Here is a 17,522-nt window from a genome sequence, read left to right as displayed (position 1 = left end):
TAATTAATAGCGCCTCATGGACCGGGTGTGCTTTCTGTCAGCTCGGCCACGAGAGGGAGGCAGAGGTGGACAAACACGGGCCCAAAGGGGAAGGGAGAGGCGGCAGCCGGGACTCCCTGAGGCGGGGGGCCGCCATTTTTCGGGGAGGGGCTGCGGTGCCTCCCGTTCCCGGCGCCCAAGGGTGAAGCGGGGTGATTCAGCCTCTGGCTAAATCCCGAGAGGGGCTGGGCTCCCGTCCCTTCCCTCTGCTCGGCTGCGCTTCCGGGAACAGGGAAGGCGGCGGCCGGCGGGGTGAGTGCGGCGGCCGCGTTGCTGCTGCGTTGTCCTGAAGGTTCTCTACGGGGAAGCCTGTGCCTGTGTTTTTTTAGGGTTTTCTTGTTTGGCGGGTTTTTTAGGAAGTTGAGCCGAATGGCGTTGCTTTTACTGTGTTTGCTATTTTGTTTCTTTTTCTTCCCTCTTTCATGACATTCCCTAAACGCAGCTGCTTCGTGCCAGCTGGAGCCGCGGCGGTGCGCCTGGAGCGCTTCGTGTGGGAGCGCCGGGAGCACCGCGGGGTTGAGGCGCCTCTCGCGGGGCCAAGCCCGGGGCGGGGGCGGAAGAGGAACTCGTCGCTCCAGGGAGAGCCAAACCTTTGGCTTTTTGTGCCTCAGCTTGCTGGGACAGTGCCAGGCTCCTCCCTGCCCCTTCCCGCCCCTGCAGAGGCACGGGGGTCAGGAGCCCGGCACTAGCGGGGTCATGTCGTTCCCTGCGTCGCAGGGAGAGCTGCGATGCCAAGGCCCTGCAGGTGTTTCAACATCGCTCCCAACTCTCCAAATCCTAAATGAAGCTTTTTCCCATAAGGAAGCCTGCTTTTGTTCAGTGCATGGGAAAAAGGGTTGTCTGTGGCACGGACAGGGCTTTGTCCGTGGAGATGGACATGGCCTGGTGCTCATTGCCCCAGTTCCTTCTGGAGTTAAAAGAGTCAGCTGGAGACTCCTCCGATGTAGCTGACGCACCGTGGGGAAGTGTCCTTGTTTGCCGGACACTGATCCACGTTGTAGTTTTTGCGGGAAGTGTCTCTTGGGTTGCGGGCTGGAGGAGAGCTGCAGCCTGCTGTGGTTTCCCCATGACGAGGCCCTGCAGTGGTTGTCTACGAATTGATTTACATACAGCCTTTCGGTCCATAAAGACTGTCCTGAAGCGTAGGTGTTGACTGCTGAGAATATATGCTTCAAATTCAGTGGTAGGAACACAAAACCTCTGCACAGGTGTCTCACTGCTGACCTGCAGAGCATGGGGAGAGCAGAGTAAGGAATGAGTTGCTGTCAGCAAACCCTTTGACCACTGAGAGCTCTGCAGCAGTTTACAATTGAGTGACAAATATGTACTTGTATCATGAGGGATTTTGTTCCTTAAAGTGTGGTCATTGTGTATTGTCTCTGAAACTGTGGATTCCAAATTGTGCATTGCCTCTGTAGTTATGTTGCTACTCCTGAGCTGCAGAGAAAGCATAGTTGACTGTGCAGATGCAACTCCTAGCCTTGTGTCCAAGCTGTTGAATGTTATTTATGATATTTATAAATATTATTTATTATTTAAATGCCCCTGATTTTCAGGCAGGCAAATAGTGTCAGTTGCATCCTTTTGTCTGTAAATTCTTGCCTGTTGTGGAAGTCCTACAGACACTCTAGAAAATAGAAATTTAAATGTAAATTTCTGCCTGTTGGTGTCACTATTCCTGTGTGTTTTGACCCGGAGGTTAAAAAAACCGTATTGCTAGCAATCTGCAGATACTGAGATAGTAGAAAAATTCTGGTCTACACTGTAACCAATGTGAATGCTATGAGTCTCTTCTTTATTCTGTGCAGTGCATAAATTACCCATTCAGACACAATTGGAGGATTGTTTCCATCTAAGCATGCTTGTTTTTTGGTTGTACTCTAAAATTTTCAAGTTATGGGAGAAGAGAAATGGGATTAATTTTTTACTGTTTATAGTAAAGCTGCTAGCAAGGAATTTTCTTGGTTTGAAAAGCATGCTTGTGGAAACTTGCTCTTTTCAACTCTCTAAGATGATGAATCAGTAGTATGAATTGGGTGGTGGTTTTATATATGGTAGCAACTTGTCAACACTAGGCCCTGCCTAATGAGAAAAACAAAAGAGAGATGGTAAAACCTATCAGCATTTATCTTATAATGATTTATGATACTTATCTGTGGTTAACTGAGTGTTCTAGTACCTATTGCTCATTTAATAGGAGTGGTGTTTAATCTCAGATTCACTGCCTATAGCAGATGAATAGAGTACAACAGTTTATGATTGTGTGCGTTGCCAGGTTGCAGGCAATAAAATGGAACTGAAATGAACTTTGATTTTTTTAAATTTGTAATACAGCAGGAAATTGCAGTTACCTGTCATGCTGGCGACATAAATTTTTTTCTTTCCACCTTTTATCTAGCAGGCCAAGTCATTCTGCTGACTTCTCCCAGCCTGGCTGGCAGGTTTAAAACCCAGCGTGCCCACGTAGAAGCAAGCTGCAGCTACCACTGAAGGTCTGTAGACTAAGAGAAGGTAAGAGTTGGTAATTCTGCTGTTCTGATGTCTAACTTTGACTCTGGTGGTCCAATAAATGGAAATTATTTGCTGTGTGAAGTCAAGAGAAAGTTCTTTCAGGAAGTCCTGACCAAAAAGCTGTTGTGCCTGATCACCTCAAAAGATGTCACACTGGGTAGTTAAGGGATTGAAATTTAGAAGTCACCTCTAAATTAGTAAAATAGCTCAGAGGTGTAGTATGGAATTTCAGGTGCTTGTGGCACCAAATCAGTTTCCAGTGAGCTGATAATTTTCCGGCCTTTGCTGCCTAGTTTATGCTGGGAAGTGTAGAAGGTATACAAATAACAAATAACTGATTTGTATTCAAATAAATTTGAATCGTTCTCATTCTGTGTTTGATGTCCCAGGCTTGGAAGCATGGAAAGCCTCTGTGCAGCAAACAGCACTTTTGCTGTGGACCTGTTAAGAAAGCTGTGTGAGAAGAACAGTGGGCAGAATGTGTTCTTTTCACCATTTAGTATTTCTTCTGCTTTGTCTATGGTTTTGCTGGGTTCAAGAGGTGGCACTGAAGCCCAAATAAGCAAGGTAGGTCAAAATAAAGTAACTGGATTGCATTTGATGGGATCATATGAGAAAGAGATGTGTCTTGCAGTCTGTGACATGTCCTCGTGCTTAACTGTGATTGTCACTGTGGTGTGAGAGAGCAGAGCTCTTCCTCTGGTGTTTGTATAAGAACAATGAATTTTCATTGATTTTGAATGGGGACATTCCTTCATTTTGAAATAAGAGTTTCCTGGGTTTTGTTGTGTGGGGATTTTGTGGTTTTTTTGAGACGCATCATCTTTAATCTGTAATTGAGAGTTATGTGTTTTTTTGTTTTTTTTTTTTTTTTAATTTAGCTTGATCAATTTACAGCTCCATAAAATATTATGTTCTGCTTCTTTCTTTGGCCTTAATATCAGACAACTTATGTTTTCACAACATAGCCAGACACATAGAAATAAAATCCACAGTGACTGAATGTCAAACTGTAAGCATGGTTTACACTTTTTTGATTTAAACTCGCTTAGGTAGCAGATAGTACTTATGATGTGTTTTACATATGAACTGACCAAGTTAAGTGCAGAATCAGTCCTTTTGGTTCTGTTATTGGGCTCTTTTGCAAAATGAGAGATGAGTAAAAACCTGTATTTTTAAAAAATATTTACTATTAATAAAAGTTTCTCAAAAACTTTTGTTGTCATAGTTGGAAATACTCAATATCCATCTAGACACAGTCCTGGACTATGGGCAGTGGATGTCCCAGCTTGGGCAGGGCTTTGTAGCAGATTGTCCCCACAGGTCCCTTCCAGACTGAGCCATTCTGTGATCCTGTAGTGCTTGCCTTGAGGGAAGGAAAATCAGGACTGCTGACTCTGCTGCTCCCCAATTTATGACTTGTACAAGCACTGCAGATGCTGTCTTTGTGCAGGTGCTTTCTCTGAAGAATGCCCAGGATGCCCACAATGGGTATCAGTCCCTTCTCTCTGAAATTAATGATCCAAACACCAAATACATCCTGAGAACTGCGAACCGGCTCTACGGAGAAAAGACCTTTGAGTTTCTTCCAGTAAGTAGCCATTAAATTCGTGGCATTTCTTAGGATAATGTAGTTAGTGCCTCTGTCCTCTGGAGGTCAAGGCAGGCTTTGGAGTTTGTTTTCCAATGTTTCTGTGCTGAGATGCAGGAGTGCAATAGATTCTGCCAGAGTCTGAATTTGGTGGAGAATCTCCTTTAAATAACATGAGATCTGAATATGGCAAAGCAGGGTAAAATCCATGAGTGTCTACACTTGAGGGTTCTGTGATGTATTCATCTCTTTGGCTGTGCGACAAATGGTTGATGTATCTTTTAGCAAAACTCTGATAAACCAACTTAGAAAATCATATGTACCTGAAGCATAAAATAGATACAGGGAAAAAAAAATAACTGTACTACAGTGAATAAGCCATTTGATTGAATAACATTTCCTAGTTCAAAGCAGTGGTATAGATCCTAGAAGGAACTTGTCAGTGATAAGTTTAAGCTAAATGAAGTGGGGAAGAAAAGCTGGCAGATTTCCTTGGGGGATGCAAGAATCATCTGTGCCTGAAGGAGAGTAAATCTCGTGCTGAAAATATGTTGTGAATGTCCCTGTTAGTCATTTATAGAGTCCAGTCAGAAATCCTACCATGCTGGCCTGGAACAGATGGACTTCCTGCATGCTTGGGAGGATTCCAGGAAACAAATCAATGGCTGGGTGGAGGAAAGGACTGAAGGTGAGTGCTTTTCCTAGGGCTCAGTTGTGTTTAATGGGACCCACTGTCTGGGTAAACACCTAGTACAGGATATAGGATTGTGAATTCAAGCAACTCAAATAGTGAGCTGTTGCTGTACCTGGTACACGATTCTCTTCTCTATTGTTTATTAACTGCTGGCCAGATACTGTCTTGGAGAATAATTAGATCCACTTCAGCCTCTAAATCAATGTGTGTTTTTTCTTTGTGTCTTAAAGGTAAAATTCAGAACCTGTTGGCAGAGGGGATTCTGGATTCCCTGACCAGGCTTGTGTTGGTGAATGCCATCTATTTCAAAGGCAACTGGGAAGAGCAGTTCAACAAACAGAGTACCAGAGAGAGGCCATTCCACATTAATAAGGTGTGATGTGCTAAAATGCTGACAATACCCTGTTAATCTGAAGTAGCCTGAAATGACCACCTTTAAGAAGAAATTAAATCTTTCAATCAGGATTGCCTTGGACAGGCTGTGTGTGATTCTTTCTGTCCCCTCCCTTTCATACAAATTCCATCTTTGCTGAGTTTCTCGGAACTTTAATGTCATTACTAGAACCTTTCATGTAGCACAAAGACAGGTGTGAAAGTTTGTGAATTTCAGTTTTCTTCAGTCAGAACTTCCCTGCAACTTTTCTGCCCCTGAGCCAATCCATATGAAATGGAAAACTAATTTCCTCTGAAGACCTGTGTTCTCTGCAGCCTTGTTTTTAGAAGTAGATCAGTGCTCCTGAGGAGGACTTGGCCCCTGGCATGGGCAGGCCGTGGCTGCCCCTCAGCATTCCTTGCAGCCCTGGGTTGGCCTCCAGGAGTCACGAACAAGACCTGGTAATGTGCCTTCCTTAACTCACCTGCTTGAAGCAGCCATTGAGGAAAATGGAAGATCTCATGCCTGTCTGGAAACTGTATCTCAGTGGTTCAGTGGTGAAATCAATCCAGGAAGGCTTTTAAGTGCTACTAACACTTCTAAATAAGGGAATGTTTCTGTTCACCCCATACTCTGTACAAGAGCTTCAGAGACAGGTTTGGTTCCTGACGCCTTGTCCTCCATGAACATTTGGAAATGCAAGGTGTAAGCTGAAACATTAAGCTAGTTATTTTACATGTTGTTCAGTAACAAAGAGTTACTTTGACATCCCAGGAACATTTCAACCATCTTGTGAAATTATTTCTGTGACTCTTGCACTACTTATGAGTCACTGGATGATTTTCTATTGCTTTGTGGCTTTCCTTTTGCTTATCGATCCTTTTTATGTGTCACTGCTGTTGCAAAATAATTTCTGCCATATTCTCTCTGGGCATTATTCCAATGGGCATTACTTTAATTACAAAAAGCTGCTTATGTGAAAATCTCATGAAGGGAAGAGAGAAAGCAATGAAACTGAGAAGAAGGAAGATAATGATGTAAACAATAGTAGCTGATCCTCTATGTGGAAATGGAGTAAGATAGCAGGAAATGAAAATGAGAATAGAATCTCTCCCCTTATTACTCCCTCATGACTTTTAAGAATTCATAATAATACTCTTTCTTGGTAGTTTTAAGTAGATACATTTAAAAATATTTTATGTCATTTTTATGGTCACACAGAACCACATGGACTAACAATACATACACTGAAATAACTTATTCATGTATTGCAAAGAACAATGCCCCTGCCTATTACTAGCTCACTTTACTACTTGTCACTAGTTCTTAAGTTAACAAAAGAGTGAGAACATGAATTTACCTTAAAGGAATATTCCCAAACATTTTTACGTTAATAATTAAAAAGGAAATCTCAGGATTTTTAGTTATTAACAAAGAACAGCGTGGTGTCTGTGTTTTGTGGTGTGTGATCAGTTCCATTTGGTCAAATCCTAAAAGGCCATGAGTGGCTTGCTGCCTGCTTTGTAGTGTGAGAGCAGCAGAGAAGCTCAGCACTAACTGTTGGCATCTCTTGATTTCTAGAAGGAGACCAAACCTGTGCAGATGATGTTCAAGGAGGCAACTTTTAACATGACCTACATTGGAGACTTGCAGACCAAAATCCTGGAGCTGCCCTATGTGGGAAATGAGCTGAGCATGATCATCCTGCTCCCTGATGCAATCCAGGATGGCTCCACAGGCTTGGAAAGAGTAAGTAGTTGAGCTGAGTGCAAAGAGAGGCTGAATCCTTCCAGGGAAGAAAGTCTGAATTGCACAGAGACCTGCAGGTGAGTTCCAGAGCAATTGTGTCCCTGGTGCTGCAGGCCAGCAGAAATGTCCCTCTCCTCCCTGTCCCCAAAGGGACAGCCCCTGCCATGTCAGTGCTGCTCAGGCTGTGTGCTGCTCCCTTAGGCAGAGGCTCTGGAAGCAGAGCTGGCCCTGCTCAGGGGCAGAGGTCAGCTGTGGTTGTGGGGAAGGCACAGTGTGGTGATGGTGGAATGTGGAGAGGGGATTTTGGGTGGGCTCTTTGGAAGTGCTGTGGCTTGTCCTGTAGGTGTTGTGTGCTGAGCAGCTGGCAGGTGGTGTGTGGCTCACTGGCTGGAAAGAGGAAAGGGCAGGATCTCTTTTGTGCTGAGGGTAGGATACGAGTTTGGGCTCTTTGGAACTGTGGACCAGGAGTTTATGAATAAAGTTCTCTAAGACTGACTGCAAAGGGTCTTTGTGAACTCACTGTTTTCATGATGCTGCTGAATGACCTGTGGGATGAACCTTTGGAAAAGTGATAGAAGAACTGGGTTCAGATTCTGTGTGTTCTTGTTAACCGTTCTGTGCCTTTCTGTCCCATTAGTAAAAATTAAAAAAAAAAATCCAGGGACAATTTAACATGTTCTGTAGAAGCAAACCTTACATGGAGTTGATTGATCCCTATTATAGCTATCAGAAAAAACAGTAGGTAATGATCTTGGCAGGGGCAGTGTGCTCTAGTGAGAGGTAAAACTTGAAGTTTTGGCTTGAGAAACACTAACCAGGTTAAAAAAGATGAATCTTATGCAATATGTAAACAAATCACATAATCACTTCATTTGCAAGTATAACTCTGATTCAATTCTCACTGTAACTACGTAAATTTGAAATTTTTCTTCAGCTGGAAAGAGAACTTACATATGAGAAGCTAATAGATTGGATCAATCCTGAAATGATGGATTCTACAAAAGTGAGGGTGTCTTTACCCCGATTTAAACTAGAAGAAAATTATGATCTGAAACCGCTTCTGAGAAGCATGGGAATGTCTGATGCATTTGAGTCAGGGAAGGCAGACTTTTCAGGAATGTCACCTGGTAATGAGCTGGTACTCTCTGAAGTGGTTCACAAAGCCTTTGTGGAAGTCAATGAAGAAGGCACTGAAGCAGCTGCTGCCACAGCTATGCTTTTTTGTGAGAGTTCTGGTATAATAATGTCCATTCCAGAATTCATTGCTGATCATCCCTTCCTCTTCTTCATCCGGCACAACAAGACTTGCAGCATTTTGTTCGGTGGCAGATTTTGCTTTCCCTAAGGAGGCAGCATAGGTGCCTTCAGACAATAAATTTATGTTTCCCTAGAACAAGGTGGCTCATTCTGCACTAATTGTCTCTTTCAGCTGTGCCTGATTTTCTTCTGTAATCTTGATCTTGGGCTTGGCAGGAATAACAGATCTGCTTAGGCAAACAGAGCATGTGCCATATCCAGCCCCTCCTGTCCCTGTGTGCTGAGGTCTCCAGGTTCTTGCTGACACAAGAACCATCCCACTTGCTCTGTGAGCGCTTCTTCTGTGCTTGAGTTCACTTTTGGTGTCAGCAGGTAGAGTCAGGCAGTGAGAGCCCATGGGATTGTTACCTTTGCTTGTGACAAGGCTGGAGCACATTTGTAGCTGCCCTTGCCTTTTACCTTCCAGTCTCCTGCATTGAGTGCCTTGATGCATTGCCTGGAGCTGAAAGGAGTTTTTGTCAGCCTGTTCCAGGTATTGCTGAACATCCTGCATAGATGGGGGCTTTTGGCTATCAGCTGGAGCTGCACTTAGGCAAGGGTGGGAATGAAAGTGTGCTGTTATCAGAGATGTCCCTGGGTGGTATTTGGGGCGAGTACCTTTATTTCTTCACTCCGGACACTTGGGTGTATTCCCTGTCCTCTGGTTCTGGTCCTTTAACAAAGAATGAAATAAAAGGGCAGATGGTGCCTATGGAGTATTTGAAGGAGAAAGTTTTAATTTCAAAAGGTTTTTTTTTTTGCTACTGTTTTATGTTTATCATATTAATATTCTCTGAGACACCATAGTTTACCTGTATAATACCAAAGACAGAGATGTAACCGCTTTCCTTACACCGGGATGTATGTTGTGGGTCCTGTTGCTGGAATAATAAAAGAAGCATAAGCACTGCATGGGTCTGTTTGTGCTGTTTCAGTTGTACATGACGCACGTGTGTGTCGGGCTGTCTCCGACAGAAGCGGCTCCCGGCAGGCCCGGCGGGGTTCGCTGTGCCCGGCCCGGCCCGGCGGGCGCGCTCTCCTCTGGCGGCTGTCGCCGGCCGGGCAGGGGCAGGGGCAGGGACGCGGCCCAGCGGCCTCGGCCGCGCTGGGGCTGCGCGGGGCGGGCGGGCCCGGGGCAGCTCCGCGCTGTCCCCGCCCGCGGGGCATCCTGCGGGAACGGGGCGGTGTCGGGGCAAAGGCGGCAATGTTTGCTGGGCTCCCGAAAGGGCGGCGCTTCTCGGGCAGCGAGGGGGGCGGGCTGCGAAGGGTTTGGGTGCGGGGCTCGCACGGGCGGTGCGAGGAAGGGGAAGGAAAGCGAAAGCGCCCCCGGGGCCTTGCTTTAGCGGTTCGCCCCGGAGGTGCCGGCGTTTTCTTTAGCACAGAGCTTGCTAAAAGTCCATTGCAGAGCTGCCGTGCCGATTGCGTGTTTGCCGGAGAGAGCTGGCAGTGATACCAGGAATTGCTGTGGGAGGGCAGTGAAGGAAATCCCCAAATTCTGATGAAAACTCCTCCCCACATTTGGGTGGGTATAAAAGGAAGCAGCAAATCTGCCAGTTCTGCTTCAAGAAGTGTGGGGAGAGCTGCTGTGTGAGTGAAATGTGTGGGAGTGCGGTGTGTGTCAGTCAGAAGAGCTTAAAGGTGGATTTGCCGGCAGAAATCGTTCTAATTTCCAGTTATAATGCAATGAATTTTTCTTTTATGTGTAGTGCCATAAACTTGGAGCAATAAGTGAAGTTGTTGGTAATGTGCAGAGCAAATATCTTCTTAAAATGTGATTTATATTTGCTTAGTATAGTTGGAGATTTCAGTTTGTTTGGGATTTCTTATTGTGCTTTTTTCGGTTTGTTTGTGGGGTTTTTTTTTTCTTATTTTTGGGTAAAGAATATTTAAGTGACAATGAAATTCTTGCTCGTTCTCTTGCTTTTAGGCAAAGTCCTTCTGCTGACTTCTCCCAGCCTGGCTGGCAGGTTTAAAACCCAGCGTGCATACACAGGAGCAAGCTGCAGCTACCACTGAAGGTCTGCAGACTTAGAAAAGGTAAGAGCTGGTAGTTCTTCCGTTCTGAATTCCTACTTTGACTCTGGTGCTCCAATAAATGGAAATTATTTCCTGTGTGAAATCAAGAGAAACTTCCTTCTGTATGTCCTGAACAAAAAGCTATTGTGCCTGATCACCTCAAAAGAAGTCACAAAAAGTGTAGGTATGGGACTGAAATTTAAAAGTAGCCTCTAAATCAGTAAAATAACTCAAGAGTTGTAGTAAGGATTTTTAGGTGCTTGTGGCATCAAATCAGTCTCCCGTGAGCTGATAATTTTCCAGCCTTTGCTGCCTAGTTTATGCTGGCAGTTGTAGATGGTCGAAATAACTGATTTGTATTCAAATAAATTTTAATCGCTCTCGTTCTGTGTTTGATGTCCCAGGCTTGGAAGCATGGAAAGCCTCTGTGCAGCAAACAGCACTTTTGCTGTGGACCTGTTAAGAAGGCTGTGTGAGAAGAACAGTGGGCAGAATGTGTTCTTTTCACCATTTAGTATTTCTTCTGCTTTGTCTATGGTTTTGCTGGGTTCAAGAGGTAGCACTGAAGCCCAGATTCGTAAGGTAGGTCAAAATAAATTGATTGGATTGCATTTGATGGGATCATTTGAGGAAGAGATGTGTCTTCCAGTCTGTGACATGTACTTGTGCTTAACTGTGATTGTCACTGTGGTGTGAGAGAGCAGAGCTCTTCCTCTGGGCTGTGTGTGTGTAAACAGGACCCGTTTTCTTTGGTTTTTTAGTGTGAGCTTTGTTCAGTAACAAATGAAGAAGTTTCTGGATTTAGTGTGTGCAAGTTTCTTTGTGATTTTTGAGAGCGATCTTCTTTAATATGTAATTAAAATGTACATGGAATTTTTTTACTTGATCCATAGGTGGCTACATAAATTATTTTCTTTTCCTTCCTTGCTTGGGTTTATTATCATGTGATACATGTTCTGAAAAGGAAGCCAGGCATATAAAAGATATATTAAATATCCAGCTGTCTAAATTTCAAACTGGAAACTGCAATTTGATTTATTCCTTTGTAAAAATTTGCTCATGTAGAAAATATCTCTTGGCTTGTGCTTTATGTAAGATGTAACTATATTGAGTGCAAGACCAGTGATTTTGGTTTGGATGTTTGCTTCCTTTGCAAAGTAGGAGAGGAGTGTAAACTAAGATCTTGTTTCCATGTACTTTATAAAAATTTCTCGGAAACCTGTGCTGTTGCTGTAGTTGTAGATGCTCAAAATCCATGGACACATTCTGAGCTTCCAGCTCTAGGTGTCCCTGCTTGGGCAGGGCTTTGTAGCAGATTGTCCCCACAGGTCCCTTCCAGACTGAGCCATTCTGTGATCCTGTAGTGCTTGCCTTGAGGGAAGGAAAATCAGGACTGCTGACTCTGCTGCTCCCCAATTTATGACTTGTACAAGCACTGCAGATGCTGTCTTTGTGCAGGTGCTTTCTCTGAAGAATGCCCAGGATGCTCACAATGGGTATCAGTCCCTTCTCTCTCAAATTAATGATCCAAACACCAAATACATCCTGAGAACTGCAAACCGGCTCTATGGAGAAAAGACCTTTGAGTTTCTTCCAGTAAGTAGCCATTAAATTTGTGATGATTCTCAGGACAGTGCACTTGCTTCCTCTTTCCTCTGGAGGTCAAGGCCGGCTTTGGAGTTTGTTTTCCAATGTTTCTGTGCTGAGATGCAAGAGTGCAATAAATTCTGCCAGAGCCTGGTATGTAAACCTGGTGGAGAATCTCTTTTTAAATAATTTGTGTTCTGAGTGGACAAGTGATGCTAAGCAGGGTAAAATCCATCAGTCTTTTCTCTTGAGGGTTCTGTGATCCATTAATCTCTTTGGCTGTGGGACAAATGGTTGATGTATCCCTTAGCAGAAGTCTCTTAAAGTAATTTATAAAATTATATGTCATGTCCATAAAGCACAAAATAAAAACAAGAACACCCTCCCCACCATCCTTGTCGATGAAGTGTAGGAGTTTGTAGTACAGTGCATAAGTCATAACAATATTGATTCTTTGTTTAAAGAAATGGAATAAATCCTAGTAGGATCATGTCAGCCAGAACTTTAATGGCTCTGTATGAAGCTGGGGAAGGAAAGCTGGCTGATTTCCTTGGAGAATGCAAGAATCATCTGTGTCTGAAGGAGAGTAAATCTCTTGCTGAAAATCTGTTGTGACTGTCCCTGTTAGTCATTTATAGAGTCCAGTCAGAAATCCTACCATGCTGGCCTGGAAGAGATGGACTTCCTGCATGCTTGGGAGGATTCCAGGAAACAAATCAATGTCTGGGTGGAGAAAAGGACTGAAGGTGAGTGCTTTTCCTAGGGCTCAGTTGTGTTTAATGGGACCCACTGTCTGGGTAAACACCTAGTTCAGGATATAGGATTGTGAATTCAAACAACTCAAATAGTGAGCTGTTGCTGTACCTGGTACATGATTCTCTTCTCTATTGTTTATTATTTGCTGGCCAGATACTATCTTGGAGAATAATTAGATCCATGTCAACCTTTTAATTAATGTGGGTTTTTTTCTTTGTATCATAAAGGTAAAATTCGGAACCTGTTGGCAGAGGGGACTCTTGATTCCCTGACCAGGCTTGTGTTGGTGAATGCCATCTATTTCAAAGGCAACTGGGGAAAGCAGTTCAAAAAAGAGAGTACCAGAGAGAGGCCATTCCACATTAATAAGGTATGATGTGCTAAAATGCTGACAATGCCCTGTTAGGTGGATGTTGTCTGAAATGACCACCTTTAAGAAGAAATTAAATCTTTCAATCAGGGTTCCCTTGAATAGGCTGTGTGAGATTCCTTATTCCCCCTCCCTTTCACTGGAAGTCTCTCTTTGCTGAGTTTGTCTGAACTTTCACATCATTACTAGAACTTCTGATCTAGCACAAAGACAGGTGTGAAAGTTTGTGAATTTCAGTCTTCTTCAGTCAGAGCTTCCTTGCTGCATTCCTGCCCCTGAGCCAATCCATGTGAAATGGAAAACAAATTCCCTTTGTAATAAATCAGTATGATTTGTGCTGATAAAAATTGAAACAGTAATCAATATTGATACAGTAAGTAATATTTGGGAATAATAAAATAGTTAAAAGTTGTAATGCCAAAGAAGAGAGCGAGAGGAGGGGCTCCATCCCCCCCTTCCCAGCAGATCTTCTCAAGGACCACAGGAAAGCAGCTGAAGATACAGTTGCTAAAAGTGAGCAAAAAGGTAAGCAAAACTGCTTCGGTCCCAGAAAGTGCTAATTATATGGGATTTATTGCCTTGATATGTAGATGCAATGATATGTTAGTTTTGGCTTACATTGTACTGGCTTGGTGCACATGTGTAACCCAAAGGTGAATTACAGGACAGAGAGCAAGAGGAGAGGTCTTCATCCAAAACGGCCCCGTAAGACTTGTGCGACCACCAAACCGCGTGGTGGCGCATGCGTGATAAAGGCAGTAATGAGGGCGGAGATAGAGGTATGACGAACCGAAAATGGGAGGAGATGGCATTGACACATGGCATATAAGGGGTGATTTTCACTTGGCAAGCTTGTACGTGAGGTGCCAAGGGTCCCAGAACTCTGCCCTCCGTAACCTGCGGTTATTTTTTGCTTATGCACTAGTATTTGAACCAAATTATCCCTTATTTATATATTTTCTAAATTATCCAATGAAAATTGCTGCTACCTTAAATATTGTTTGGTTTTTTTTTATGATGGGATAATTGGGCAAACATAACACCTTTGAAGACCTGTGTTTTCTGCAGCCTTGTTTTTAGAAGTAGATCAGTGCTCCTGAGGAGGACTTGGCCCCTGGCATGGGCAGGCCATGGCTGCCCCTCAGCATTCCTTGCAGCCCTGGGTTGGCCTCCAGGAGTCACGAACAAGACCTGGTAATGTGCCTTCCTTAACTCACCTGCTTGGAGCAGCCATTGTGGAAAATGGAAGATCTCCTGCCTGTCTGGAAACTGTCCCTCCCTGCAGTGGTGAAATGAATCCAGGAATATTTGAATGTGCTGATATAACTTCTAAATAAGGGAATGTTGCTGCTTACCCCAAGACTACCTCCAAGAGCATTTCAGAGACTGCTGGACTGAGTCAGTTCCTGCCTCCTTGGTCTCTTCCTATAGGAATGTGTTGACAAAGGTGGCAGGAGTATGCAGAGACGCTGTTGCATTTTCTATTCCCTGCAGCTGTGCAAGCTTAGAACCAGCTTTCAAGATGCAACACCAAAAGGATATAGGGCTGATGAATAATCTGGTTTGGAGTTGTGGTGGAATATCATGCACTGTTTGTACATGCTTTCCAAAAGGTAGTCGGAGGGCTTCACTCTGAGGTGTGTGATCAGTTCCCTTTGGTCAAATCCTAAAAGGCCATGAGTAACTTGCTGCCTGCTTTGTAGTGTGAGAGCAGCAGAGAAGCTCAGCACTAACTGTTGGCATCTCTTGATTTCTAGAAGGAGACCAAACCTGTGCAGATGATGTTCAAGGAGGCAACTTTTAACATGACCTACATTGGGGACTTGCAGACCAAAATCCTGGAGCTGCCCTATGTGGGAAACGAGCTGAGCATGATCATCCTGCTCCCTGATGCAATCCAGGATGGCTCCACAGGCTTGGAAAGAGTAAGTAGTTGAGCTGAGTGCAAAGAGAGGCTGAATCCTTCCAGGGAAGAAAGTCTGAATTGCACAGAGACCTGCAGATGAGTTCCAGAGCAATTGTGTCCCTGGTGCTGCAGGTCAGCAGAAATGTCCCTCTCCTCCCTGTCCCCAAAGGGACAGCCCCTGCCATGTCAGTGCTGCTCAGGCTGTGTGCTGCTCCCTTAGGCAGAGGCTCTGGAAGCAGAGCTGGCCCTGCTCAGGGGCAGAGGTCAGCTGTGGTTGTGGGGAAGGCACAGTGTGGTGATGGTGGAATGTGGAGAGGGGATTTTGGGTGGGCTCTTTGGAAGTGCTGTGGCTTGTCCTGTAGGTGTTGTGTGCTGAGCAGCTGGCAGCTGGTGTGTGGCTCACTGGCTGGAAAGAGGCTGAGAGGAAAGGGCAGGATCTCTTTTGTGCTGAGGGTAGGATATGAGTTTGGGCTCTTTGGAACTGTGGACCAGCAGTTTATTTCCAAGGCTTCTTGAGTCATTTATTCCCCAATTAAAAACGAAAAGAAAACCCCCAGAGTCTTCATGCATAACAAAGGGAAAAACCCCATGCATGTTATGTGCTATGTGAATAAACACACAGTAATCACTACTTTGGCTATGTAATGTGATCTCATTTCTCATTGTAATTATGTAAATTTGGAATTTTTTTTCAGCTGGAAAGAGAACTTACACATGAGAAGCTGATGGGTTGGATCAGTCCAGAAATGATGAGGTCTACAGAGGTGAAGGTGTATTTGCCCAGATTTAAACTGGAAGAAGATTATGATCTGAAACCTATTTTAAGAAGTATGGGAATGCCTGATGCATTTGATTTGGGGAAGGCAGACTTTTCAGCAATCTCACCTGGTAATGAGCTGGTGCTCTCTGAAGTGGTTCACAAATCCTTTGTGGAAGTCAATGAAGAAGGCACTGAAGCAGCTGCTGCCACTGGGCTGGTCATGAATTTCTGTGCATTGAGAGTTTCAGAATTCATTGCTGATCATCCCTTCCTCTTCTTCATCCGGCACAACAAAACTTGCAGCATTTTGTTCTGTGGCAGATTTTGCTGTCCCTAAGGAGGAGATGTCTTGGCAGCATAGGTGCCCTCACAGAATAAATTTATATTTCCCTGGAACAGAGCGACTCCTTTTTGTACTAATTGTCTCTTTCAGCTGTGCCTGAAATTTCTTGCTGTTTATCTTAGTTTTGGCAGGAATGAGTGAGCTGCTTAGGCAAACAGAGCACGTGCCATTTCCAGCCCCTCCTGTCCCTGTGTGCTGAGGTCTCCAGGTTCTTGCTGACACAAGAACCATCCCACTTGCTCTGTGAGTGCTTCTTCTGTGCTTGAGATCACTTTTGATACCCAGGAGGGAGAGTCAGGTAGTGAGAGCTAATGGGAGTGAAGTTACTTTTGCTTTTGAGAAGGTTGGAGCACATTTGTAGCTTCCCTCCCCTTTTATCTTCTAGACTCATCAATTTAGTGCCTTGATGCATGGCCTGGAGGTGAAAGGAGTTTTTGGCAGCCTGTTCCAGGTTCTAGCTGAGTTTCTTGTGTAGATGTGTGGTTTTAGCTAACAACTGGACCAGCACTTATTTAAGAACAATTTTGCAGCAGATGTCCTTAGAGGGTGTTTATGGTGAGAACCATCAGCACAGGAGATTTTTTTTACCGTTTACCTGGTTCTAGTCCTTTAACAAGAATGTACTCTAACTGTGGAATACCAAAGACAAAGCTGAAACAGCATTTGTGACACGGGGATGATTTTTTGCTTGTTCTTTTTTTGAAATACTGAAAGAACTCCTAAGTGCTGCAGAGGTCTGTTTCTTTTTGCTGGTATTAACAGTACATTTTTAACCAGTTTTCTGAAAATAATGTCTTGTAATAGTCACTTCTGTGTAGCTTGTTTGGAATTATTTCCTAAAACACAAGATTTTTATGGATAATGAAACGCGAGGTGCTTACTTGGCTTGCCGTGAATTATTGGTTGGCCTTGAAAGGATTTCAAGGTATTTTAAAGGATACCAAGGGGTTCCCTAGATAACACTTTTTTTTTTTTCTGGCCAGCACTGCAATGCTTCCTCTTAGTTTTTTGCACAGGTTGATGTCAAGGCTTGGTGGACATTATCCCAAGGTGCTAGATGGGCCTATTCTTTATTCAGTGCACAGCAACCCAGCTGTCTCGGGTGAAGCAAACAGAAGCATTATGTGCAGGGGAGAGGGATGAGACCCAACACTTTTGTCACCGGGACACATGCCATACACTGCAGTTGAAGGGCTGTGCACCTGAAGCCAATATGGGCAGTATAGTTGGGGATGTCCCAAATACTGATGGAGAACAAAGATCGTGATAAACCACAGAAAACTCCCCAATGCAATCACTTTCTTTGAAACTGAAAAAAAAAAAAAAAAGAAAAAAGTGAAGTAACTTTATAAAAGATGAGTGTAAAGAGAGACACAGGATGGTAAGGCAGAGAGGAGCCTCTTGGGCAGCAGGGATGCGCTTTCCCCATGGCTCTAAAACATCTGGATCTCTTACCGCTGGGGCAGGGTGGGGTTGTTGGTTAATCCCTCTCCCGAAGCTCCCTCTTCTCTCCGCCGGAGGATCGGGGACA

General features: G+C 44.2%; 2 protein-coding genes across 7 annotated transcripts; both read left to right on the top strand.

Annotated features, from left to right (window-relative positions):
* Window positions 1-73: 73 nt before the first annotated feature.
* Window positions 74-9,165, top strand: LOC135444157 (serpin B6-like). 4 transcript variants are annotated; one of them, XM_064705398.1, is made up of 8 exons: window positions 74-291; window positions 2,441-2,531; window positions 2,940-3,117; window positions 4,004-4,141; window positions 4,712-4,829; window positions 5,066-5,208; window positions 6,790-6,957; window positions 7,892-9,165. In XM_064705398.1, the coding sequence occupies exons 3-8, from the start codon at window positions 2,950-2,952 to the stop codon at window positions 8,300-8,302; spliced, it is 1,146 nt and encodes a 381-aa protein (XP_064561468.1). In that variant the 5' UTR covers window positions 74-291; window positions 2,441-2,531; window positions 2,940-2,949; the 3' UTR covers window positions 8,303-9,165. The 4 variants fall into 4 exon arrangements, with proteins under 4 accessions (XP_064561468.1, XP_064561469.1, XP_064561465.1 ...); XM_064705399.1 differs by having other exon boundaries at window positions 75-291; window positions 2,438-2,531; window positions 7,892-9,164; XM_064705395.1 differs by having other exon boundaries at window positions 120-291; window positions 2,441-2,550.
* A 247-nt stretch (window positions 9,166-9,412) lies between these two features.
* Window positions 9,413-16,044, top strand: LOC135444152 (serpin B6-like). 3 transcript variants are annotated; one of them, XM_064705381.1, is made up of 8 exons: window positions 9,413-9,775; window positions 10,181-10,290; window positions 10,674-10,851; window positions 11,728-11,865; window positions 12,485-12,602; window positions 12,840-12,982; window positions 14,740-14,907; window positions 15,584-16,044. In XM_064705381.1, the coding sequence occupies exons 3-8, from the start codon at window positions 10,684-10,686 to the stop codon at window positions 15,983-15,985; spliced, it is 1,137 nt and encodes a 378-aa protein (XP_064561451.1). In that variant the 5' UTR covers window positions 9,413-9,775; window positions 10,181-10,290; window positions 10,674-10,683; the 3' UTR covers window positions 15,986-16,044. The 3 variants fall into 3 exon arrangements, with proteins under 3 accessions (XP_064561451.1, XP_064561453.1, XP_064561452.1); XM_064705383.1 differs by having other exon boundaries at window positions 9,413-9,840; XM_064705382.1 differs by lacking the exon at window positions 9,413-9,775 and adding an exon at window positions 9,839-9,891.
* Window positions 16,045-17,522: the final 1,478 nt, after the last annotated feature.

The sequence above is a fragment of the Zonotrichia leucophrys genome, chromosome 2 (genome assembly GCF_028769735.1).
Source record: "Zonotrichia leucophrys gambelii isolate GWCS_2022_RI chromosome 2, RI_Zleu_2.0, whole genome shotgun sequence".
In the NCBI taxonomy this organism is placed as follows: domain Eukaryota; kingdom Metazoa; phylum Chordata; class Aves; order Passeriformes; family Passerellidae; genus Zonotrichia; species Zonotrichia leucophrys.
The sequence above is the reverse complement of the archived record's forward strand: the minus strand, read 5'-3'. Positions and strand labels throughout refer to the sequence as shown.

Excerpts from the sequence above, each read along its gene's own strand:
- LOC135444157 (XM_064705398.1), top strand. The coding sequence starts at position 2,950 with ATGGAAAGCCTCTGTGCAGCAAACAGCACTTTTGCTGTGGACCTGTTA. Across the intron at positions 4,142-4,711 it reads AGACCTTTGAGTTTCTTCCA|TCATTTATAGAGTCCAGTCA; the intron begins GTAAGTAGCCAT and ends TGTCCCTGTTAG. Across the intron at positions 5,209-6,789 it reads GGCCATTCCACATTAATAAG|AAGGAGACCAAACCTGTGCA; the intron begins GTGTGATGTGCT and ends CTTGATTTCTAG.
- LOC135444152 (XM_064705381.1), top strand. The coding sequence starts at position 10,684 with ATGGAAAGCCTCTGTGCAGCAAACAGCACTTTTGCTGTGGACCTGTTA. Across the intron at positions 10,852-11,727 it reads CTGAAGCCCAGATTCGTAAG|GTGCTTTCTCTGAAGAATGC; the intron begins GTAGGTCAAAAT and ends GTCTTTGTGCAG. Across the intron at positions 12,603-12,839 it reads GGTGGAGAAAAGGACTGAAG|GTAAAATTCGGAACCTGTTG; the intron begins GTGAGTGCTTTT and ends TGTATCATAAAG.